Genomic DNA, 27,302 nt, shown 5'->3' on the forward strand with positions numbered 1-27,302 from the left:
ATAAAATGGAGGAGAAAGCAAGTCAGTCAGTGTTTAATCGATGGTCATTTTGCATAGGAATAAGGTAATAAATGGATGGATATGTGCCTATAAAAGAAGAATGTGGAAGAAAGACACATTCCAGGTACAAAGGGTAGACTGGTCATCATGAACCCACAATATCTGCCAAGAACCAAAGAAAGGAGGCTGGAGCCAGGCTTCGAGAAAGCTAGGATGTCAAGCGAATGAGCTTGGACTTCATGCCAAGAGTAATAGAGAGGATAGCAGGCCATTGCAGGCTCTGCCATTTTTCAGTATAACCCAGTCATGACTTTCACACCCCAAATCATGACAAAACTGCTCAGGATTACCATTATGATAATGAGCCATACTTTAATCTGAAACATCTTTTCCCTTTCCTAATGGGGGCGTCAGCCATGTACCCATAATCCTTGGCATCTCAGATTTGATGAGTGCGTGATTAGAACTCGAATATACCAAAAGCAATGAACACCTTTGCAAATATTATCAGCTCGCTCTTCAGTATTCCTCTTACTCAGGTGCTGACCATATCTCCTTGCTCTCAGTTACTGGACTACAGAGTGCTTCAACGCTTTTTAAAACAATATTTTTGTCTCAGACAGTTTTCTGTGGATGGAGAAATCCAAGCCGCTTAGCTGCCTGGGGATTTGGGGCTGTTTTTTTATGGATTTTATTTTTATTGAGAGCAATTTTAGGTTCACAGCGGAAATGCAGGTTTGTCACAAGTTTGTAGTCAAGCTTTGGCCAATGGCACTGTCGTCTGCAAGCTTGACATTGTTTAGAGGATCTTCTTTCAAGACGGCACACTTTCATGGTGGCTGACTGGAAGCCTCATATCCTTTCCATGTGGACAATTCTCCATTAAAGTGACATGACTGTCCTTAGTGCATAAGCTGACCCCCCACTCCGACCCCGAAGTCTCTGATACAAGCAAAGAAACACGGTAGAAGTCACAGTGCCTTTGGTGTCCCCATTAGGTTACCCTCCATCACTCCCACAGTTCACCGTTCATTAGAACCCAACCATAACAGCATGGAGAGCAAGCTTCACCTTTTGCAAGAAGGAATATCAAAGACTCTGCAGATCCAACTGATAACCCCCTCCCCACACATTCTGATTTGTTTCCCCCTATGCTGTTTACTCCTCTGCCTTCTTTACCAGGCTCCCTTCTGTGAGAAGCGAAGTTCGGGATTTCCTGATCGATACTCTCCCTAGGTAGCTGTTCTCTTCCTAGGGTTTTCGACCCCATCTCTGTGTAGTTGACTTCAAAGTGTGACTTCAGGGCCAATGAGGTGGCTCAGTGGGTAAGGGTACTTGGTGCCAAGCCTGATAATTTGAGTTTGATCCCCAGGACCAGCTTGGTGAGCTCTTGATCTTAAGCCTGTATATATCTAGAGAGTGGTATGGCCTGGGGGAACCTGAACTTTTACTGTCTCTTAAGGATGGGTGAGAACTCAGGGCTAGGGAGAGGGCTGAGTGGGTAAAATACTTGCCTTGCTGAAGGTATGAAGACCTGTGCTTCATCTCCAGAACCCACAGTTTAAAAGCTGGGCTTACTGGCACATGTGTGTAATCCCAGTGCAGAGAAGGCAGAGACATGTGGTCTCCTAGATCTCACCAGCCAGTCAGCTAGTAACTGGAAAACTACATGCTAGTGGGGTGCCCTGTCTCAAACAAATAAGGTAGACAGCTCCTGAAGAATTGACACCTAGGATTGTCCTCTAGCCTCCACATGCACACACAGAGATTTGTGCACACATGTGCACACGTGTGAATTCAAACACGAAGATGGATGACAACTCAAAATTAATTTAACCAATTATATACAATGAATGACCTTGCCCTACTGGGTAAAAAATTTTTAAAAATCAGTAACAAAAATTACTCTCATGGGGGTTGAAGAGATGGCCCAGCAGCTAAGAACATGTACTACTCTTACAGAGGACCCCAGTTTGGATCCTAACACCCACATTGTATCGTTCAAAACATCCTGTAACTCCAGCTGCAGGAGATTCATCACCCTCTATGGGCCTCTGCAGGTATTGTTTTCACGTGTACATATACACACAGACACAGACACACATATACATCATTAAAAATAAAATAAATCTTAAAAAAGAAATACCCCATTGTTTGCCCTAGTTATCCTTATTTAGAAAAACTTTTATTTATAGAACAATATTTAAATATATTTAAACAACAGCAAAAGAAATGTAACTCTCAATTTGACTTGGAGAGTTTTGTGATGTTTTCTGGAATCTGATCAGCAGCAAGCATACTAAAGATCCTGGCACCTTCTATTTTTGCAGAAAATAAGGAATCCTGTGCAGAAATACTACACTGCTTGCACAATCCTTGGAACGTTTCTAAATTGACTCCAGCTGCGGAGACAGTGATGTTCTGATTAATGCGATCAATGTAGACAGCAATGTGTATAATGCATGAAAGGAACTCTGGGAAAGTCAGCATGTAGCTCAAACTCTCTATGCTTCGAGCCTGCTCTCCACTAAAACTTGATCACCCATGTTGACGTTCCCCTGCCTCAAGGCTGGATTCTCTGGGTCCTATGATAAACATTGGTTAGGAAGAGAGAAAAATGGAAAAGTAAAGAGAGGGAAAAGGAGAGGGTGGAGGGACAGAGGTTGGGGGGAGCGGCATGCCCATCCAGGCCGGGTAAAATGCTTTCTGTGCAAGCATGAGGGCCTGAGCTCAGATCCCATGATGGCCTGAGTTCAGATTCCCGGAAACCACATACAAAAAGTCGAGCATAGTGGCACACACCTATAACCCCAGAGCTAGGAGCAGGGTAGGGGAGATAGATAGATCCCTGGGACTCACTACCTAGGCAGTTTAGCCAAAATGGGGAAGACTAGGTTCAGTGAGAGACCCTCTCTCAAAAGAATAAGGAAAAAGAGCAAGTGAGGAAGACATCTCAATGCCAAACTCTGACTTCAACAGGTCCCTGCACAGATAAGCCCACACACACGAGGGGGGGGGGATTGAGTTCATTACCTGCAATACACTAGGTATTCAGTATTCAAGAAGGAGAATTATTGAATTAGTGATGGATAAGTTAGAGTGAGCAAGGAGGAGAGGATGCCAGGAAAATAATTCAGGTTATTTGCTAATATTACTTTGAAATGCCATTCGACACCAAGGAGAAGTAAATCAAGCTGTTGTTCTGAGCACTCTGAATTTGTTTTTCCAAGCCATATACTGCACTATCATCAAGCATGTCATGCCTGCTTGTCCTGGATTCCTTCCTTCCCCCAAACCATATTGTTTCCACTTAAACATAAATAGTTGACCAATTTTCTGTAATTTTAAATAGATGCACATGTACATTTTCGAAACTTGCAACACAAAACACAGAACTGGATTCTTGGTGCAATAAATCAATTTCCTATGGCAATCTAGAAATCAGCAAGTTAATTATTAGCAATTCTACCTACTAACACGTTTCCCTCTTTAAGTGATTTTTTTTTTCAGTTTTCATGGCCAGATGTAGAATCTGATGACTAAACCAGTAAAATGGCAGTTGTGGCTGGTCCTTTGAAGTGTATTCTCCAAACTTGGTGAATGCGCAGACCTCACCCTTACTAATTACAAGGCATGTTACTAGTTTATTGGCTCATTTTCCTCTGGCATATTTTATATCCTCGAATGGTTTTTCCTAGAGTACTCGTTCAGGGTGTCAGGTCTCCTTTAGGACATGTGCAGAAGACATATTGCTATTACTCATGGAACAACCACTGACCAAACTATTATGTTTTGATTTGTGTTACTGTCTGAGTTTCAGGATCTATTATGCAATTCTCAATCATGAGTTAATTCTTAAGAGACTGTCATTTGCATTTTGCATTTATATGTATGTGGTGTGTGTGTGTGTGTGTGTGTGTGTGTGTGTGTGTATGCATGGTTGCATGTGTGGGGGCACAAGGCAGGGCATGAGTGTGGGCGCAATTATCGAGGCAGGGTTTTTTGATGAATCCAGGACTTGCCAAGTCTGAGTAGTCTGGCTAGCAAGCTTGCCCTGGGAATGCCCTCTCTAGATCTCAAGTGCTAGGATTCCAAGCAGCCATCATACCTGCCTGTCTTCTTAAGCTCTAGGGATCCAAATCTCTGAACCTCAAACATTTTATCTCCTGATCCACGTCCCCAGTCCCTCAACTGCATTTTTTAAATAAGTGAAAGTAAGACTGGACTTTTTAAAAGATTTTATTTATTTTTATATGACTCTTATGTCTGAACGTACGTATGTATGCCACCTAAGTATCTGGTCCCTCCAGTGGTCAGAAGAGGGCATCAGATCATCTGGGGCTGGAATTAGAGTTAGTATGATCTACCATGTGGATGCTGGAAACTGAATCTGGGTCCTCTGCAAGAGCAGCGAGTGCTCTTAAACACTGAGCCATCTCTCCAGCTCTAATTTTTTTTTCTGTTTTTGAGACAGTGTCTCCCTGCCTAGTCAAGGCTATTCTGGAGCTCACTAGATAGTCCAGGTTAGTTTCAAACTTATGCTTGTTCTGCTTAGACTTCCTGAGATTCCAGCCCTGGGTCACTGTGCCTACTAAGCTTCATTTGTGATAGAAAATGTATCTTTTGTAGTAGGGAAGGAATCCTGATTTTTTTTCTTCACAAGATTTTGATGGCCCCTGCGTTTGCCATTGGCACTTTGGAGCATTCTTTGTGTGGCACTTAATCATCAAAATGATAATATGGGACAAATTAATATACCTCAGATTTCTTGGGTTCCCCATTGCACCTGGTCAGGCATGTGAAAGTAATAAAGCTGTAGAAAGCATTTTTCTAAAGAGCTTCATAAATGTGCAAACACCATGTGAATGGCATCTTCTGGTAACTCTTCTACTCATTAACCCCACGTGGTATTATTTCCAATCCAGACTAATTGACTTTGACTTGTACATAGAAGAGAGGCTTGGCCATCCGTACCAGAGACACTGTACTGGTTTCTAATTAGGTGTTGAACATAGAACAAATTTCTATCTTCTTTTGTTTTACTTCATATCTAACCATTGCAAAAAAATGACTGGAGCTCATTGAAATACCCACACTTCTACTGCAAAATCAATACTGTTTTTCACTGTTTAAAACCTTTCTAGAACTCTCTGGAGCTTTCACAATCAACAAAATGTTTCCCATGAACATTTTCTTTCTGGTTCCTGCTTATCTCTTTACCCCTTCTCCATCACCATGCCTCCTAGCTTTCCCTTCATCCTCCCTGACACTAAAAACATGTTTTTGTCGAGGCTCAAATTTGTCAGCCACCAGTCCGCATGATCTTAGCAGCTGCATCCTTGGCATAAGCCATTCTCTCTTCCTGAAACATTTTCCTTCCCCCAGCCTCCTTCCCACTTCACCAGGCTAAGTTCTGCCGGTCAACAGACTTCATATTGAAACTCATTTCCTCTAGAAAACCCATCACTCACCCATACTTATCAAATACTTCCTATATATTCCCCTAGCTCTTGAGACCTCTACCCTTTGGTACAGTTCATATACTAGAGTACAATTATTGTACTTATCCATTGTTACCACTAGTCTCTAAGTTCTTTGGTCTTTTATAACCTTTGATAGTCTTAGTGTCTAGTACACTTCCTGTTGCATAAGTCCCTAACATTTTGTGTAGTGAAATGGGCAGGTCGAAGGTGTGACCTGACTTTTCCCAAGGAGTCTGTTTCGGTTTGTTCCCACATAAAGAGGAGAATGGCAAATTTAAAAAAAAAATGATTCTGAGTTCGGCCTTCAGAGTTACTAACAAGAATGTGATTGACTCTGGCAGCTACACGACCAGAAGGCCCCACCTTAGCATGAATGATGGCTCACAAAAGCTGTTACTTGCAGGCAGCTCCACTGAACAGTATCTTCTCTTTCAGAGACTATTTACTGCTTGTCTAACAGCAAGGAGAAACCTCATGAGTCTTGTTACAATTACTCTTCCCTCCAACCTTGAAGAAACAACTACACAAGAGATAGATGAATAATTTGGTGAAGTGTGCTCTCCTCTGGCTAGTAACATCTTGGCCTTTGTTTCTTTATATATAAATTGATGTGTTGCAATTAGGTAATATATAAGGTCACTTTCTCTAAGGTAAAATTCTATAAATGTCCCATTATATTGAAAAATGACTCCTACAAATATACAAAGCTAAATTATATGGAAATGATATTCAATCATTCAATCATAAGAATCCACCTTGAAGGCTTCCAGCTGCACAGATATAGTTGCCAAGGGACTTCAATGAGTATGCTCTTGGAAGTCTATCATCACATTTAAGCAAAGTCACAACTTCCCCTGAAGAAGGCAAGGGTTCTATGGTGGACATTTTTGTGGGAAACATTGCTCTCTTCTGAAAATCAGCACATCTATTAATGTTAATTGTTGTGGAATAATCTTTTTGTATATTGTGAAGATATCACTGTGCTTGGTTTAATAAAAAGCTGAAAAGTCAACAGCTAGGTAGGATTTCCAGGCACAGAGGATGCTGGGAAGAAGAAGGCTAGAGACACAAGGAGAGACAGAGGAAACAGGAAAGCAGAATGGTCAGTGCATAGATGATGTAAACGGGTCTCAGGGCAGCACATGGATAATAGAAATGGGTTAATTTAAGTTGTAAGAGCTAGTTAGAAATAAGCCTAAGCTATAGGCCAAGTTTCACAGTTAATAATAAATCTCCATGTGGTTATTTGGAAGCTAGCTGGCAGATCAGTAAAACCCCTCTACAGTTAATTCCACAGCTAGGGCTAACAATAGGCTATCAGTTGGGGAGTATTTACTGTTACTCAGGGCTCACAGTGGTTTGATTATCATAAATACCTAGGAGGTAATTTTCTTAGATACATTTCAGAAATGAGATAATTGAGGAATAAAAAAATGATAGAACTTCTGAAGGTCACAGAGCTAATATATATATATATATATATATATATATATATATATATATATATATAAAATCAATAACCAAAGCCAGGATGGAAGCCATGATACAAACCATCAGGTTCATCAGTCTCTCACTATTCACCTGCTCCTATTCTCTTTCCTCGCTTCACTTTCCTGTACTGACCTAGTGTGCTAGTTACCTTTCCCACCACTGTCACAAAATGCCTGACAAAACCAGCTGCCTAAAGGAGGAAAGATTGTTGGTACAATTACAAAAAAATTACAAAAGAGTTCAACATTTGCCCAGAATGGAGTATAACAAAGGTTGATTTATCTGGGGATAAACTCACAGAAAGAGTAGCAAGCCACAGTCCTCTACATGCTCTAGGAACTAGAACCGAATCCGGCATTTATAGTACATGAGACCATGCCCAAAGTGGGCCAGTATCTTAAAGGCTATTAGCTGAAGGAATTCCCACAGCAAATGATTTATTGATTTGGACTCATAGTTGAATGGAATACAGACCATCATGAGAAAGTCATAGTGACTGGTTCTATTTATGGTATCAGGAGTGTATAGCAGAGCTGGACCACAGAGTAGAAAGCTAGATGGGACCCTAACCCTTGATGACTGTCCCATAATGTCTCACCCCCTCAAGCAAGGATCTACCTCCTAAAGGTTCCACAACTTCCTAAGACAGTGCCACCAACTTAGGACCAAGTGTTCAGACACCTGAGCCCTGTGGGGCCTTTCATATTCAATCCATCAAACCTGTTATTCTCTGGGAATTGCCTCCATCTTCCTGAACCTTCCTTCCTCTTCCTTGGCCCATCTCTTATGTGTTAGTTTCCTTGGCACTCTGTCCTAAGTCTCCTTCTCTTCCTTCCCTATATATCCTCCTTCAGCTTCAGGACGATCTACCTATAGATGTTTCCCAAATTGAGTCCTCTTCCTAGATATTGGGCCCAAATATCCAGCTTTCTACTCAACATTTTTTGCTTAATGAGCTTTCAAAATCTGACATTTCATTGTTTTTCCTGTTCCCTAACATAGCCCACCATCCATATTCCCCATTCCAGAAACATGGTACTGCTATCCTCCGATGTGCTTGCATTTTACACTCTACACAACTCAGAAGAATAACAGGTCTGTGGATTCTTTAGAGCCTTTAGATCAGAGGTTCTCAGCCTTCCTAATGCTGTGACCCTTATAATACAGTTCCTCATGCTGTGATGACCCCCAACCATAAGAATGCTTTTGTTACTACTTCATAACTGTAATTTTGCTACTGTTATGAATAGTAATGTAAATATTGGTATTTTCCAATGGTCTTAGGTGACCCCGTGGAAGGGCTGCTTAACCCCCAAAGGGGTCACAACCCACAGTTTGAGAACCACTTCTTTTGAAACTATCCTTGACCTAATACATGGTAGGAACTCAATATAACAGTTAAGTGAATAAATGAAAGAATGAATGGATGAATATTCTAATCAAAACTCCATCTACTCCTCCCAACTCCTTCCTCTACTGCTACACTCCAACAAACCATAACTTGTCTTCTGAGCCAAATGATATTCAGATTACACCACCCTGCCTCCAGTGAATGCTCCAGATTACGGCCATGAGAATGTTTTTCTAAAGGAAAATCAGGTGTGTGTGCACGTAGGTGCACATGCGTATGAACACGAGTCAGAAGTAGCTATTGTTCTCCATCTTATGTTTTGAGACCGGGTCTCTCACTGAACTTGGGAGTTCACCAAATCAACTAGACTAGCTGAGTCAGCTAGCTTCAGAGATCCACCTATCTCTGCCTGCCAGTTCTGGAGTTACTAGTAGGCACCACAACTCCTGACATTTTAAATAAAGGCACTGGGATCCTAACTCAGGGTTGCACAGAATATACTTTATCAACTGTGCCATCTTCCTAGACTCTCCTTTTTTGTTTGGTTTTGTTGGTTGGTTTTGGGGTTTGGTCTTAGAAAATGTTCCATATATCCCAGTGTCTTCGTTAGGGTTGCATTGGTGTGATGAAATACCATGACCATAAAGTTGAGAGGGAAAGGGTTTATTTGGCTTACACCTTCACATCACTTTTCATCACTGAATGAAGTCAGGATAGGAACTCAAACAGAGCAGGATCCTGGAAACAGGAGCTGATGAAGATGCCATGGTGGGATGCTGCTTACTGGCTTACTTCCCCTGGCTTACTCAGCCTGCTTTCTTATAGAACCTGGGGTAGCTCGGGGTGACACTACCCACCATGGGTTGGGTCTTTCCCCATCAATCACTAATAAGAAAATGCCCTACAGTTATGAAGGCCTTTTCTTGATTTTGATTCCCTCCTCTCAGATGACTCTAGCTTGAATCAAGTTGACATCATAATACTAGTGAGGACACTCAGGTTGACCCTGAATTCACTGTGTCTCTAAGGTTGGTCTTAACTCCTGATCCTCCTGCCTCAACCTCCTGTTGTGAAATATCACTTTAACTATGTAAAATTGTGTTATATTTGTTTTTTATTGCTTTCACTGAGCTATACATTTCTCTCCCCTCCCCTCCAATTGTTATATTCGTTTATGCTGCATTTGTTTAGCAATGTAAAGATGTGTTGCTTTGCCTGCCTAAGGCACCTGATTGGTCTAATAAAAAAATGAAGAGCCAATAACTAGGCAGCAGAGGGATAGATGGAGCTGATGGGCAGGCAGAATAAGTAGGAGGAAGAATATAGGTGATGGGGGGGGGAGAGAAGAGAGAATGAAGGAGCAAAAGAGAGACACCTGGGCCCAGTCAGTCAGTCAGTCACCAGCCAGCCAAACATGGAAGATGCAAGAAAATAAGACATACAGGATGAAAGAAAGGTAAAAAGCCCTGGGGTAGAACACAGATGAAAAGAAACAAGTTAAATTAAGTTATAAGAGCTAGTGGGACAGGCGTGAGACTGGGTCCTCAGAGGGAATAGGTCTGAGCCAGGACGTCTTTGGGTCCAGGCATTGGTCTGGGACATCAAAGGGAATAGGCAGGAACCTGGAACCTCTGTGGGTCTGAGCATGACTCTGGGATCTCTGAGGGAGTAAGCAGGTCCTCTGCGGGTCAGGGCACACCCGAGCCTGGGACCTCCTAGGCAGTAGACAGGAGCCAGAAAACATTCCAGGTTCAACTCCAACCCAGGGACTTCTGCAGGAGGGAATCCAGACCAGGATTTACAGATACAGGTCAAAGCCAGTAACCTAGGACACATTTGCCCTGACGCAAGGAACACTACCTTGGGCAACAAATTCCACAGGAGTGACTCTGAAGGAGCTTCCTAGGACAGAAAGGGCCTGAGGAAATAAACCCCACTGGAGGCAGAGGCCAGGAGCAAATCCGGTCCGGAAGCCAACCCAGTCCAGGGACACTGGCAGATCAGTATGGAGCCAGCGACCTGAGTCAGAGTCAGCAATCTCCACCAGAATCAGACTGGGACAGAGCCAGCTACCTAGGACAGAGAGCTAACAAGCTCACCAGGAGCAGAAGCCAGGAGCCAACCCAGTCCCTGAACACTGGCAGATCAGGATTGAGCCAACAACCAGATTCAGAATCAGCAATCTCTTCCAGAACAGGTTCAACTCCAAGCCAGGGACTTCTGCAGGAGGGGAACCAGACCAGGATTTACAGAACAGGTTAAAGCTGGCAACCTAGGCCAAAATAGGCCTGACAGCAAAATCCAAGGGAGCAGAGCAAAGCACAGAAGGGCAGAGCTATCTCCACGAACACCAAGTAAAAAACTTTAACTAGAACTGTGGCACTGACTGTACCACGAGGAACAACCATCTGAGCTTTGGATTCACTGGCACCTAGAAGATTATTCAACAGAATCTCAGACAGCCCCAATCACACCTATTAGAGGAAAAGATGACTAGAAAAGGTAAGATCACACGCTACACCACAAAGAGCAACACAACACCAGTAAAACAGAAAGACCCTACAACAGCAAGACCTGAACAACCAAATATGGATGAACCAGAAGAAAATGACCTCAAAAATAACTACAAGAGAATGTTTGAAATTCTTAAAGATGAAATGAGAAATTCCCTAAAAAATTTGAGGAAAAAACAAACAAAAAATTGGTAGATATCAGGAAATGACTTAAAGAAAACCAAGAAAAAGAAATCAAACATATGAAAGAAACTGTTCAGGACTTGAAAATTGAAATAGAAACAATAAAAAAAAACACAAGCCGAAGGAACTGTAGAAACAGAAATCATGAAAAAGATGAGGAACCACAAATGCAAGCATGAACAGCAAAATACAAGAGACAGAAGCACTTAAGCACTGAAGATACAATAGGGAAATAGACTCGTCAGTTAAAGAAAACATTAGATCTAACAAAAGCTTAACCAAAAATATCAAGGAAATATGGGACACCATGAGAATGCCAAATCTTAGAATAATAGGTATAGAAGAAGGAGAAGTTCAACTCAAAGGCAGAGAAAACTTATTTAATAAAATCCTAGAAGAAAACTTTCCCTACCTAAAGAAAGATATGCCTATGAAGATACAAGAAGCTTACAGAACACCAAACAGAATGGATTTAAATAAAAAGTACTCTTGCCACATAATAATCAAAACACTAAATATACAGAGTAAAGAAAGAATATTAAAAGCTGCAAAGGAAAAGGACAAGTAACATATAAATGTAGACCTATCAGAATTACACCTGACTTCTCATTGGAGACAATGAAAGCCAAAAGGTCATGGTCAAGCATTATGCAGACATTAAGAGACCATAGATGACAGCCCAGACTACTATATCCAGAAAAACTGACAATCACCATAGAAGCACAAAACAAAATATTCCATGACAAATCTAGATTTCACCAAAACCTAGCCTCAAACCCAGCCCTACACAAAATACTAGAAGGAAAACTCCAACCCAACAAAGATGGCTACACCAAAAAAAAACCACAGAAAATTGATGATCTCAAAGAAGAAAAAAAGCACTAATTAATATCACCAACAATGAAAACTAAATTAACAGGAGATAGAAAACACTGGTCATTACTATTCATTAATGTAAATGAACTCTACTCACCTATAAAAAGACATGGGCTAACAGATTGGATATGAAAACAGAATCCATCCTTCTTCTGCATACAAGAAACACATCTCAACCTCAAAGACAGACATCGTCTCAGAGTAAAGGGTTGGGAAAAAATATACCAATCAAATGGACCTAAGAAACAAGTGGGTGTAGCTACCCTAATAGCTAATAAAATAGACTTCAAGCTAAAGTCAGTCAAAAGAGACAAAGAAGGACATTTCATATTAGTCACAGGAAAAATCCATCAAGAGGAAATTTCAATACTAAACATCTATGACCCAAATATAAGGGCACCCTCATATGTGAAAGAAACATTTCTAAATTTTAAATAAAACATTAACCCCCACACACTAAGAGTGGGAAATTTCAACATTTCCCTCTCATCGTTAGACAGGTCAGTCAGACAAAAAATGAACAGGGAAATAAGGGGAAAAACAGATGTTATGACTCAAATGGACTTAACAGACATCTGTAGAATATTCTATTCAAAGAGAAAAGAATATACCTTCTTCTCAGCACCTCATGGAACCTTCTCAAAAATTGATCGCATACTCAGGAAAAAAAAACTCAGCAAATACAAAAAAAAAAAAAATGGAATAACCCAATGTACCTTATCAGATTACCATGCTGTAAAACTAGAGGTCAACAGCAATACTAATTCCAGAAAACACACAAACACATGGAAATTAACCAATGCTCACCTGAATCATCAATGGGTTAAGGAAGAAATAAAGGGGGAAATTAAAGACTTCCTAGAATTCAATGAAAACAACCACACAACATACCCAAATTTATGGGACGCAATGAAAGCAGTTTTAAGAGGGAAGTTCATGCACTAAACGCCAAAATAAAGAAGCTGGAAAAATCCCACACTAGTGAATTAACAGAACATTTGAAAATTTTAGAACAAAAAGAATCAAACTCTCCTAAGAGAACTAGATGGCAGGAAAAAAATCAAAGTGGGAACTGAAATCAACAAAATAGAAACAAAGAAAACAATGCAAAGAATCAATAAGACAAAGAGCTGGCTCTTCGAGAAAATCAACAAAATAGACAAACCTTTATCCAAACTAACCAAAAGGCAGAGAGAGAATATACAAATTAACAATATCAGAAATGAAAAGGGGACTATAACAACAGACATAGAGGAAATCCAGAGAATCATCAGGTCATATTTCGAAAACCTGTACTCCACAAAATTGGAAAACTTAAAGGAAATGGACAACTTTCTGGATAAATATCACTTTCCAAAATTAAATCAAGACCAGATAAGCAAATTAAACAGACCTATAATTGCTGAAGAAATAGAAACAGTCATCAAAAGTCTTCCAACCAAAAAAAGCCCAGGACCAAATGGTTTCAGCTCAGAATTCTACAAGACTTTCAAAGAAGAACTAATACCAATACTCCTCAAATTATTCCACACAATAGAAACAGAAGGAACATTGCCAATCTCTTTTTTATGAGGCTAAAATTACCCTGATACCCAAACCACAGAAAGACATTACTAAGAAAGAGAATTACAGTCTAATCTCACTCATGAACATTGAAACAAAAATACTAAATAAAATACTGGCAAATCGAATCCAAGAACAATTCAGAGCCATTAGCCACCATGGTCAAGTCAGCTTCATTCCACAAATGTGGGGATGGTTCAACATAACAAAAATCTGTCAACGTAATCCACCATATAAACAAGTTGGAAAATAAAAACCACATAATCATCTCATTAGATGCCGAAAAAGCTTTTGACAAAATTATAACATCCCTTCATAATAAAGGTCTTGGAGAGAGTAGGGATACAAGGAACATACCTAAACATAATTAAGGCAATATACAGCAAGCCAACAGCCAACATCATTCTATATGGAGAGAAACTCCCAGCGGTTCCACTGAAATCAGGAACAAGACAAGGTTGTCCACTCTCTCCATATCTAGTCAATATAGTTCTTGAGGTCCTAGCTAGAGCAATAAGACACCAAAGGGAGATCAAGGGGATACAAATTGGAAAAGAAGAAGTCAAACTCTCACTGTTTGCTGATGATATGATAGTTTACATAAGTGATCCCAAAAATTCTACCAAGGAATTTCCACAACTCATAAACACTTTCAGCTTTGTAGTGGGATACAAGATTAACTCAAAAAAATCAGTACTCCTCCTGTACACAGATGATAAAAGGGCTGGAGAAGAAATCAGAGAATCAAGACCTTTCACAATAGCCACAAATAGCATAAAATATCTTGGAGTAACTCTAACCAAACAAGTGGAAGACTTGTATGACAAGAGCTTTAAATCTTTGAAGAAAGAAATTGAAGAAGACACCAGAAAGTAGAAAGATCTCCCATGCTCTTGGGTAGGCAGAGTTAACACAGTAAAAATGGCAATGTTACCAAAAGCAATCTACAGATTCAATGCAATGCCCATCAAAATCCCAGCAAAATACTTCAAAGACTTCAAAAGAACGGTACTTAACTTCATATGGAAAAGCAAAAAACCCAGGATAGCCAAAACAATCCTGTATAATAAAAGAACTTCTGGAGGCATCACAATCCCTGACTTCAAACTCTGCTACAGAGCTATAGTACTGAAAACAGCCTGATATTGGCATAAGAACAGACAGTAGGACCAATAGAACTGAATAGGAGAGCCGGATATTAATTCACACATCTTCGAACACCTAATTTTTGAAAAAGAAGCAAAAAAAATGAAAAAAGAAAGCATATCTAACAAGTGGTGCTGGCATAACTGTATATCAGCATGTAGAAGAATGAAAATAGACCCATATCTATCACAATGCACAAAACTCAAGTCCAAATGGATCCAAGACCTCAACATAAAGCCAGCCACACTGAACCTTAAAGAAGAGAAAGTAAGAAATACAATTGAATGCATTGGCACAGGAGACTGCTTCCTAAATATAACCCCAGCAGCACAAACACTGAGAGAAACAATTAATAAATGGGACTTCCTGAAACTGAAAAGCTTCTGTAAAGCAAAGGGCACGGTCAACAAGACAAAACGACAGCCTACAGAATGGGAAAAGATCTTCACTAACCGCACATCAGACAGAGGTCTGATCTCCAAAATATACGAAGAACTCAAGAAATTGGACACCAAAAAAATACATAATCCAATAAAAAAAAGTGGAGTAAAGACCTAAACAGAGAACTCTCAACAGCGGAATCTAAAATGGCTAAAAGACACTTAAGGAAATGCTCAATATCCTTAGTCATTAGAGAAATGCAAATCAAAACAACTCTGAGATTCCATTATACACTTGTAAGAATGGCCAAGATCAAAAACACTGATGATAACTTATGCTGGAGAGGTTGTATGGAAAAGAGAACACTTCTGCATTGCTGGTGGGAAAGCCAGTTGGCACAATCCCTTTGGATGTCAGTGTGGCAATTTCTCAGATAATTTTCTGAGAAAATTTGAAAACAACCTTCCTCAAGACCCAGTAATACCACATTTGAGTATATATCCAAAGGATGCTCAATCATGCCACAAGGACATGTGCTCAACTATGTTCATAGCCTGGAAACAACCTAAATGTCCCTTGACCAAAGAATGCATAAGGAAAATGTGGTACATTTACACAATGGAGTACTACACGGCAGAAAAAATAACAATATCTTGAATTTTCAATAAAATGGATGGAGATAGAAAACTTTTTTAAGATTTATTTATTATGTATTTAGTGTTCTGCCAGCATGTATGTCTGCAGGCCAGAAGAGGGCACCAAATCTCAGTACAGATGGTTGTGAGCCACCATGTTGTTGCTTGGAATTGAACTCAGGACCTTTGGAAAAGCAGGCAAACTCTTAACCACTAAGCCATCTTTTCAGCACCTAGAAAACATTATTTTGAGTGAGGTAACCCAGACACAGAGAGACAATTATCACATGTACTCACTCATAGGTAGTTTTTAAACATAAAGCAAAGAAAGCCAGCCTACAAATCACACTCCCAGAGAATTTAGACAAAAATGAGGACACTAAGAGAGACTTACATAGATCTAGTCTACATGGGAAGTAGAAAGTAGAAAAAGACAATATCTCCTGAGTAAATTGGGAGCACGGGGACCTTGGGGGAGGGTTGAAGGAGGGAGAGGAGAGGCAGGGAAGGGAGCAGAGAAAAATGTAGAGAGCAATAAAAATCAATTAAAAAAGAGTTAATGGAACAAGCATAAGCTAAGGCTGAGCCTTCATAACTAATAAGAAGTCTTCACGTCACGATTTGTGAGCTGGCTGGCGGCCCAAAAGAAAGCCTGTTACAACCTCCCAAGTTCTGGGATCAGGGGCATGCACTATCTTACCTGGTTGAAAGAAAATTTTGAACAATAAACTTTTTGCTTCCCTTCACTGCTGCACTGCTGCCATTAGGACATAAAACCTCAGAGCCCTAACTGGACTACGAGGGTTTTGCCTACCAATCTTCCTATACCAGTTCATTCCCTTTTTTTGTTTGTGCTAACTTTCTCGGTTCGGAAAGCATAAACACAGTTCTCATATCTCTCGGTCTGCACTCATTTTCTTCCCACTACCCATAGTCTTCCTTCTCTCACTATATGTGGCTGACTTCTGTCCATCCTAAGTCTTAGTTAGGAAAGGTAGAAATCCAAGATCAGGGTGATAGCACAGTTGCATTCAGGCAAGGGTTCTCTTCCAGGCGTAGACTTCTCAAGTGAGCTTGTTCTCTTGTCTCTTCTTATAAAGGCACTAATACCATTTATGAGGGCTCCATTCTTATTATCTAATTGCCTCCCCTAGACCCCACCTCCAAATGATTTCACATTGAACTAGGATTTCAATATATTTGATATCGATATATTCAATATTGCAGCAATTCCACTCATATCTATGTAACCATGAAATATGAAGCTTGTATGCCAATATGCATAGCAACACTATTCATAATACTTAATAGGGGAAATCTCAAATGTCCATCAATTTATGGGTGAGGAAACAATAAAACCACAGTATATCCATACAACGAAGTATCACTCTGCAACAAAAAGGAGTAAAGGATTATTATATGCTACAACCTAAAGTTAACAAAGCTAGACACACAAAACTTTGTATTGTATGTTTCTAAGTATCCAGAAAAAGGTAAATGCAAAGATTAAAATAGATCTATGGTTACAAGGACATTACATTGACATGTAGAGGAAATAGAAATAACTGTTCCTGCTTAATCTAAAATGGCTGAAAGACACTTAAGGAAATGTTCAATATCCTTAGCCATCAGAGAAATACAAATCCAAACAACTTTGAGATTCCATCTTACACCTGTAAGAATGACAAAGATCAAAAATACCAATGACAACTTATGCTGGAGAGGTTGTGGGGTAAAGGGAACACTCCTACATTATTGGTTGGGAGTGCAAGCTGGTGCAACCCTTTTGGATATCAGTGTGGCCATTTCTCAGAAAATTAGTAAATAGCCTTCCTCAAGATCCAGCAACACCACTTTTGAGTATATATCAAAAGGATGCTTAATCATACCACAAGGGCATGTGCTCAACTATGTTCATAGCAGCTTTGTTTGTCATAGCCAGAACCTGGAAACAACCTAAATGCCCCTCACCTAAAGAATGGATAAAGAAAATGTGGTCCATTTACACAATGGAGTACTACACAGTGAAAAAAATAATGACATCTTAAAATTTGTGGGCAAATGGATTGATCTAGAAAATAGCATATTGAGTGAGGTAACCCAGACAAACATCATATATACTCACTCATAAGTGGCTTTTAGACATAAAGCAAAGAAAACCCAGCCTACATATCACAATCCCAGAGAACCTAGACAACAATGAGGACCCTAAGAGAGGCATACATAGATCTAATATACATGGGAAGTAGGAAAAGACAAGATCTTCTGAGTAAATTGAAAGTATGGGGATCACAGGAGAGGGCAGAAGGGGGGGAGGAAGAGGGAAGCGGAGTAAAATATATAGCTCAATAAAATCAATTTAAAAGGGGAAAAAAGAAATAACTGTTCCTTTTGGGGAGATGAAAATGTCTTGGAATTAGTTACTAGGTAGTATGTGCACAATATAATGAAAATATCAAAACTCACTGACTGGAAACATGTACATTAACATGTCACATGTATTTTATGAGTCATATCTCAATTTTTTAAATGCTAAAATCAAAGCTATTTTATAACATTATGTATGGAGTAACAGTTTTTTATGTTCAGGAACCGTTTATGTTTAGTGTTCTACTGTGTCTTCCTTGCCCATTGTTAGTTAAGTTGTGGGTCAAGAGCAAGGTACCTACCCCTCGAAGAATCGTTAAGAATATATGGACTTGATAATAACACATAGTTGCAATATTTCTCAGTCAAAGGTCTTTCTCAGGTCTGGGGATGCAGTGGTGGAGCACTAGCCTACATGCACTACACTTAGCTAGACATGTGTGCAGTACTGAGCACTGGAAACAGCCCTTTCTCAATGCATTTGAATGGTAGCTACCAGGCTGTTCTATACTCTAGTGCATCTGTTTGCCTAGATTGGGAACTGAAAATCAAAGGCTGGCGCTTTCTTATCCTCTGCTCCATCCGTGTGGGCCAAATAAGAGCTTGAAGAACAGAAAAAGCTCAACAAACGCTTCACTTTAAAATAATGGTACTTAATAGAAGACACTTTTGCCTTGTAGGGAATTTTTTTTTGGCAAAAGTCACTTTTGTTTTTAAGACAGCATCTTGCTATATGACCCTAGCCAGTTTGGAACTTGCTGTGTCTATCTTTCTGGTCTATGAGTCTCCTATCTCTCATTACAGACGATTATGGGTGTTATAGGATTGCTAGTATGAAAGGTGTACACCACCACACTCATTTAAGCTGGAGATGTTTTTTGATTGTCACAACTTTGAGGATATGTGTTATTGACGACTATAGACAGCAACCATGGATGCTACTAAATATCTTAGAATGCCCAAGATAGCCACCTCATAAAAAAATCATCCAGCCTACAGTATCAGTCTTATAGAGGTGCAGAGAAACCCTGCTCTAAGTAGCTGAATTATGAATTCCTATTAAAAATAAAACGGTGGGGAGCTGGAGAGATGGTTCTGCTTTTAAGAGCACTGGTCACTCTTCCAGAGGACCTGGGTTCAATTCCCAGCACCCACATGAAAGCTCACAACTGTCTACAACTCCAGTGCCAGGGCAGTCAGCCCCCTCACACAGAAATACATGCAGGCAAAACATCAAAGCACATAAAAGAAAACTTTTTAAACGGAAGAAAAGTTCTCTTGCAGAACTTTATTTTCTGTCGCATTTTGTGCTCTTGGTGAATGAGATGTCCCAAACTCTACCTTTTTTATCTCTAATAAAGAAAGTTTGTTGGAAAAGCAGATCATGAGAGAAACGGGCAAGAAGATCGTTTAACTGCCTGGCTTGGCATGTATTCAAGCCTGTACCTGATAAAATGTGCATTGCTTATCTGTTAAAGAGCTCAAGAAGTGGTTTGACACTTGTATTTCATATGCACAAGGAATATCAAACGTAGCCCTCCATAAATTGTATGACTTTTCTTCTAGTCTGGTATCAGTCCTGCCCAAGCCCAAGACATCAAGCAGGTAAACAGGCAAGGAACATCTTACCTGGGAGTGTCACTTAGGGCTCTTCCTGGGAGGCAGGAACTCACTTTTCAGATCAGGAGTCAGCAAGCTACAACCCACAAACCAAGGTGACCCCGTTTTTACACAACATATGAGTCAAAACAAGTTTCAACATTTCCAAATGGCTGGTGATGGGATAAAAAGATATTATGTTTAGGGATATGGATATAATTCCCTCGACCCTAAGGAAGCCCAGAGTTTAATCCTCAGCAACACAGAAACCAAAACCAGAAATGGTGTTGCACACAGGTAACCTCAGTTGTAGGGAGGAGAAAGCAGGAAGAGCAAGGTCAACATTGGTTATGCTGCAAGTTCAAGGACAGTCTTGACTACAGGAGACATTTGGCTGACTTAGCCAGCTTCTCAAATCCAGAAATAAGTATATTGGAACAAACATACCCATCTGTTTGCTATTGCCTATGGCTGCTCTTGGACATAGACCTATAGCCTGCAAAGCCTGAAGTATTTTCCTCGAGTCCCTCTGAGAAAATGTTTGCTGGTCCTTGCTCAATAGTTAAGAGTTTAGCAAATCGTGTTTCCAAGAGGCCGTTATGAAGCACAGTAAGTTTAAACAGTGAGTTCCGCAGCACCTGGCTCTGCTTGGGGACATGCCTCCACTGTATGCTGCTGGAGTTCCCTCCTCTGGAACCTGAGATGATTTAGCAGAATGGTCTCCCACAGTCCGTAGTGTACGGTGACTCCAGATCGTTCAATGACTCCCAGGTGGCCCATGAAGTAAAAGTGCAGAGCTGTCATCTGAGCCAAAGCCACTTAGCCAGTGAGTCACGGACACAAAACAGAACTGCAAAGCCACTGTGCCCAGTCAAAGCAGATCAGAGAAGTGGCGTTCTACTAGTTTCAAAAATGTTCATTTTTGGTCACTTTCATGCACTCTACCTTTATAGATTCTGCAACCAATTTCTTTAGCCCTACACAAGAAGGAAATGACCAAAACTAGAGGGAAGCTGGCAAGGGATGGAAGACAGGCTGCCAACTCCCAAATTCAGATTTTTTTTTGTCCTCTGCAGAATCTAGAATCTAGCACTTCCCTCAGGTCTGTTGAAATCACACAGATACTTAACATCTTTCCTGCTGCTCCTTCAGCAAGGAAGAGTCTCTGTGGCTATCTCTGTTCTATCAGTACTAACATGTGGTTCTTTATCCACAGTCCAAGGGATTATGGGTTGCCAGCACTGGCACGCCAGCCTGGGGTCTGTCGCTATGGAACTAAGATGGCCTGCTGCTATGGCTGGAAAAGAAACAGCAAGGGAGTATGTGAAGGTAATTTTTTGCAAAAATTAAAACCACCCAGTGATTGGGTCAGTTTTCAATCTGTGACACTAACACCAAAGGATTATCAAAGTCCCATCTGGAATGGTTGGCATTATCATGCTTAATGGGAGTAATTTTAGGGGATTCTTGTCTATCATTATTTCTGCTACTCTCTGAGTAAGTATAACTGGGGTTTGCTTTGGCTTTGATTTGATTTAATCTGTAGAAACTGAGTTGGTCAAAACCAGACCAATTAACTCCTTCTAATTATAGTTTTTCCAACAGGATTCTAGTGAAATACACATTTTAATTATTAGTCTTAGTCTAATAGCCAAATAATCCCTGGCTACAAGGTAGAACCTTTATACCTTATAGATATGTCATTCTCATTTTTAAATTCCTTTAGAAAGTGCAGTTTCTAAAGGCAAGAAAAGCAGGCACAGGCATGGTTGCAAACGTGTTGTTTTTGTATTATTTTGTGCAGATTACAGACTAAGGCATGATTTCTCATATTCTGTATTAGAAGCTTATGTGAGAGACCTATGATAATTTCTAGAGGATTTCTGAGAGCTGAGATCAACACAGATTTCTGCCTTGTGTTGATTTTTATGTGGATTTCCATAGTGACCCGTATTTGTGATAGAGAACCATCTAACCTGCATTTCTCCAAGGCAGTTGGTTACATTATCTGGGATAGAGTTCATTACCTCAGGGTAGAATTCTGATCCCAAATGCCTGATCATGAGTTTATTGTCTGTTAAGTGGGGTAATAACTTATCTGAAGGTTCCATAAGTGCATTAAAATGCTAGCTATTTTAGAAGTAACCATAAGCCTGTCCCTGATTCAATTCCCTCCATTCTAACTGGTCCCAAATAGCTAGGTTAATAGCTGCTGGGGTGCTAACAGTCATTATTTTTCAGTAAGGTGAGGTCTGGTAAGCTTCCTGTGCCCCAGTTAATATCCCCATAACTACCCATGTCTATGAAAACACTCTAATTAAACTCAGTAGGTCAGTCTTAATCCCTGTTCTATTTCTGCGAACGACACCATGACCAAGGCAATGCTTATAAAAGGAAGCATGTAAGTGGGGATGGCTTACAGTTTCAGAGGTTTAGTTCCTTATCGTGGTGGAACATGAGGGCATGCAGGCAGTCATGGTGTTGGAGGAGCTAAGAGTTCTACATCTGGATCCAGAAGCAGCAAGAAGAGAGGCACTGGGATGGGCTTGGACTTTTGAAACATCACAGTTCACCCCTAGTGGCACACCTGCTCCAACAAGGCCACACGTACCCCCGTAAGGCCACACCTCCTAATCCTTCTCAAGTAGTGCCATTCCCTAAGGGGTGAACATTCAAATATGTGAACCTGTGGGGGCCACCCTCGTTCAAATCACCACAGGGTCTAAAAAGGCAAAAGACGTGGAAGTAGAAGGAAGACCTCTTGGGGAGAAGAAGAGGTTTAGTGGGAGTGGGAAGGAGACAAGAGGAGGTGTAATAGGAGCTTGCTATGATCAAAATACATTGTATACATGCTTAAAATTGTCAAAGAATGCGTACAAGATTTTAAAATATATCAAATGACTCAAGATGATAACATCTGAACTCGATGAAACAACAGAAAGCATGGGCACTATTTCCACACATTCCCTGTTATTCAAAACTTTCAGCCATCAGGGTTTCTTCATAATGGAATGGCCAGAGTGTGGAGATACTAAGGGAAGAATGAAAACCATCATTGTCCATCCAGTTAAAGGAACTTAAAGCATCCATCTGGGCCCGGGATCAATCGAAAGGGCAGACAGATGTAGCTCAGCTGCTAGAATGCTTGCTTAGCACACTTCAGTCCTCACCCTGACTTAATGTATTATGATCAAAGATATCATACACGAGACTGATGCGGGTGAACTTGGAGAAGGTAGTGAAGTTAATTAAGGCTCTGGTTCCTCCTCTGGAATGGAGAGGGTGATATCCCCCAGAAGGTGCAGAGTCGAGGCACTAAAGCATGTGCTTTCTGCTTGTCACGTAGCAAAAACAATGTACTAATTCATGTCACACATCTGTTCTTCAGAGCGCCAGGTGATAGGAGTAGGAAACACAGATTTGTTCTTTACCCAGAAATGGCATAAAACATTCTTCTTTGAAGGAAGTCATGTGGAAAGAGGGGAAAGTCATCTGAGACGTGTAACTTGGAATCCTTCACACTCTCATGAACCTCGATACTTACTGCCATAAAACTTGGTCAGACCCAGCATGCCACTGGCGAGTAAAGGAGAGTGAAATTTGGCTTTCCGCAAGGGATGTTCTTCAATTGGATCAGAGTAGCCTGGCCACAGTATGCCCAGCCAATCACAATCTTAAATATCACAAGCACGAAGGAATGTGAAGCAAAAGGCTAAGACCCGGTGGGAGAGTTTAAGAAAAAAAATGTTCAGTATGCAGATGTTGCAAGCTAAAGATGGTTTTCAGAGTTTCATGAAACCCAGGCTGGCCTCAAACCCTTCCCATAGCTGATCCTTCTGCTTGAGTGCTAGGATTACAGCCACACACCACCACGCCCAGTTTGCGTAGTGCTAGGGATCAAATTCAAGGCTTTCTGCACTCTAGGCAAGCACTCTACTAACAGCTCCATCCCCACCCCAGTATTTTCCTTTTTGTTGGTGAGGTCATATGTTCCTAGAAGCACGAAATAACAAGGAGCGTTATTCCCCTCTTCCTAGGTTCCTTATCCCTAAGTCAGACTTCAGCCTATGTAACAACACACACACAACAAAAACAACAACAACCTGCCCCAGTAAGCAATACCAGACCCTGGCTGGGAGTTCCCAGTCCACACACACCTTCTCTTCCATTTACTGTTGACTCTTTGTTTCTCTCAATTACCTGCACCCATGCACACTGGAGCCCACCCACCCCCAGCCTTTGGCCTCTGCCCCTGTCTAAATCTCTCAGTGGTGGAGTCTGATCAAGTCTGCATCATTAACCTCAAAATATATGTCACTCTAGTGAGACTGAGACGGAATGAAGTGCTGGCCAAGGACAAATTCCAGATGAAAAACTGCAGATGGAGGAGTGGGGGAAGGAGGACTGAGAAGGAGAGTTTGACTTTGTGCAGTGTGCCTCGGCCTCTGGCTATTTTAGACACAAACTGCGTTTCCCTTTGGTGGATTGGCTGTTCTGGTCACAGGTCCAAAGTGACTGTAAATTGAAAACATCTTTCTGAAGCTTCGACCTTAAAGCAAGATGATTGCTCATCATTTCTCCTGTGTGCTATCTGGCATTCATTCTGGGCTTTCCTGTCTGGATCGCATTGGAAATGCGCTTCTAGGGAGCAATAACGTGTCTTTGGGACTTGAAAAACAATTGAAGATTTATTTCTCTGACACCTGAACCCAAAGCTGCATCCCCAAATGCACGTTTATAACAAAGGAGACACTGAAAATTAAATTCCATCTCGTAAGTCTCTAGAAGTGGAAATTTTTTTGCTGGGCGAGCTTTTTTTCCTCTCCTTACCTTCTTAGTTATGACTTGTTCAATACCAGAATGTTTCCCTGCTATAATTTCTATATCTATTGCATTATTCACTATTGAAAAAAAATATGTGTTCTGGGCACACATCTCTAATCCCAGCACTAAAGAAGGAGAAGTAGAAGGACCCTGAGTTCAAGGCTACAAAGGGAGACCCTGTCTCAAAACAAAAACAAAACAAGGGCTAGGAATGTAGCTCAGTGGTGGACCATTTAACTAACATGCATAAGACTCTGGGTTTCAACCCGAGCACTGCAGGATATTTGCATGTATAGGATACATTTGTGTGTGGCATATATTTGCATGTGATGCATCTATTTTCTCATATGTAGCTTAGTCACAAATAATATAAAATGTTGCAGGAGAAAAATGAATTTTAAGTGATTGCCCAAAGACACTGAGAACACAGTAATAGACAGAAGTTCTCACGCTCATTTTGCTCATCTCCTTCCCATGAGCCTGACTCAAACTTGCCATCGCCTTTGATCCTTTTTTCCTAACGCTACAACAATTCAGCTACAACATTCTGGCTCTCTCATTTCAGCCTACCATTTTGTCCATTGAAGAATGACTTATCGAATGCCTACTTTATGCCGTGTATCGGAATACAAAAGTCGACAACAGACAAACAAACCCTGCCTGGGTTAGGCTTCTCTAACTGCCATCATCACTATGCCCTGAGTGCCCATCAGAGTGAGCTATTCAGATTTAATGATTTCTAAATGACACTAAAACTGTCTTGATCATCCCAAAGAAAAATAAGTAGTGCTGGGGCCCATAGCTCAGACAGTAAAGTGCTTGTCACAAAGACATGAGGAGCTAAGTTTGATCCGCAGAGCCCATGTTAATAGATAGATAGATAGATAGATAGATAGATAGATAGATAGATAGATAGATAGATAGGCCAGGTATAGTTGTGCATGTTTGCAATCCTGGTACTGTAGAGGCAGAGTCAACTGGATCCCTGAGACTTACTGGACAGCCAGTCTAACTTAGTATGTGGTCCTGAAGGCCATTGAGAGACTCAGTCTCAAGAAACAAGTTTTGGGTGGCAGCAAGATGACTCAATGGGTAAAGGTACTTGCCACAAGGTCTGAAAACTGAGTCTGATCCCCCAGGACCCATATGGTAGAAGAAAAGTACCAACTGCTACAAGTTGTTCTCTGACCCGTCCCCTACGTATATCATGGCACATGCATTCCTTGGCACCCAAATACAAATAAATAAATATTTTTTGAAACAAGTAGGTGCCAACTGAAGACAACAAAGGTTGTTGTCTAGCTTTCACATTAAAGGACATATATGTATACTCACATCCACACATATGTGAGCATATACACATACACATACAAAGAAAGAAAAATAGAGAAATACTTAAGAAATGAGAAGAGACAATGACAAGAAATAGAGGGACCTTGGAACTTGCCCGTATTACTCTGATGTGTCTTTCTCTCAAATGCTCTTCTTTCTTTATTATTATTTGGGGTTGACATTCAGAAATGGTTGGCTGGGGGTAGGGGCTTTATAGCACTGGAGACATGGCCATGCTAAGTAAATGAGTACAATATCTTTACATGTGTTGCATAGTGGGTGTGAGGACTTGTTTTGTTCAAAAGGAAATTCCTGCCCAGTGTCAGAAAGGTCAAAGCAGAGTCGAGAGGAGACAGGTTCTCAGTTCATTGGAAAGAGTTCTCTACCATGTAGGAGGCCATCTGCCTGTGCACATTATCACTGCGCCAACTATTTTCAGGTTCTCTTTTCCTTTTACAGCTGTGTGTGAGCCCAGATGCAAATTCGGGGAGTGTGTGGGACTGAATAAATGTAGATGCTTTCCAGGGTACACCGGGAAGACATGCAGCCAAGGTCAGTATGACATCAGGATCCGGAAACAAATTCCATTACAATGGGTTCAGGGAGGAAAGATGGTATAGAATTTCTTACAGGGTGGTAGTCAAATCTTTTTTTGTTTAAATTTATATTTATTGAGTTCTACATTTTTCTCTGCTCCCCTCCCTGCCTCTCCCCTCCCCCCTTCAACCCTCCCCCAAGGTCCCCATGCTCCCAATTTACTGAGGAGATCTTGTCTTTTTCTACTTTCTACTTCCCATGTAGATTAGAACTATGTAAGTCTCTCTTAGTGTCCGTATTGTTGTCTAAGTTCTCTGGGATTGTGGTTTGTAGGCTGGCTTTCTCTGCTTTATGTTTAAAAACCACCTATGAGTGAGTGCATGTGACAATTGTCTCTCTGTGTCTGGGTTACCTCACTCAAAATAATGTTTTCTAGCTTCATCCATTTTCCTGCAAAATTCAAGACTCTGACTCTGGATCTGGTCACTGGCTCAATCCTGATCCACCAGTGTCCTGGGACTGGGTGGAGCTCTTCGCTTTCTGTCCTAGGGAGCTGGTTCTGTCCCACTCCAGTTCTGGTGGAGATCGCTAACTCTGGGTCAGATCGCTGGCTCGATCCTGATCCACCAGGGTCCCGGAACTGGGTTGGCTTCCGGGACTGGATTGGCTTCCGGGACTGGATTGGCTTCTGGCTTCTGCTCCCCAAAAGTCAAATCTTGAACATAACATGGTGTAAGGATGAGAGTTTTCAGCGAATCTCTCCTTGATCAAGTGTGAAACTTCCGATTTTTTTCCAAAATATGCAATAAAAGACTATAATCAGAGTCTGCCCTTTCACTTCCCAGTAACCCAGACCCAATTAATCACACAAAAACTATATTAATTGCAACATTGTTTGGCCAATGGCTCATGTATTCCTATCTCACTCTTATGTCTTAAATTAAGCCATTTCTATTAATCTGTGTATCGCCATGGGGCTGTGGCATACCTCATTTTCGCCGTGTCTTGTTTCCTCGATGGT

The 27,302-nt window shown here is 40.9% G+C and overlaps 1 protein-coding gene across 2 annotated transcripts in view; it reads left to right on the top strand.

Moving 5' to 3' along the window:
• The window catches only part of Egfl6 (EGF like domain multiple 6), a 70,920-nt gene that overhangs the window by 6,260 nt on the left and 37,358 nt on the right, over positions 1-27,302 (top strand). For both annotated transcript variants that reach the window (XM_087902810.1, XM_087902809.1), the window contains exons 2-3: positions 20,805-20,917; positions 26,204-26,296. In XM_087902810.1, coding sequence (XP_087758936.1) covers positions 20,805-20,917; positions 26,204-26,296 — 206 coding nt within the window. The remainder of the gene's footprint in view (positions 1-20,804; positions 20,918-26,203; positions 26,297-27,302) is intronic.

The sequence above is a fragment of the Myodes glareolus genome, chromosome X (assembly GCF_982192425.1).
Source record: "Myodes glareolus chromosome X, mMyoGla1.1, whole genome shotgun sequence".
Taxonomy (NCBI): domain Eukaryota; kingdom Metazoa; phylum Chordata; class Mammalia; order Rodentia; family Cricetidae; genus Myodes; species Myodes glareolus.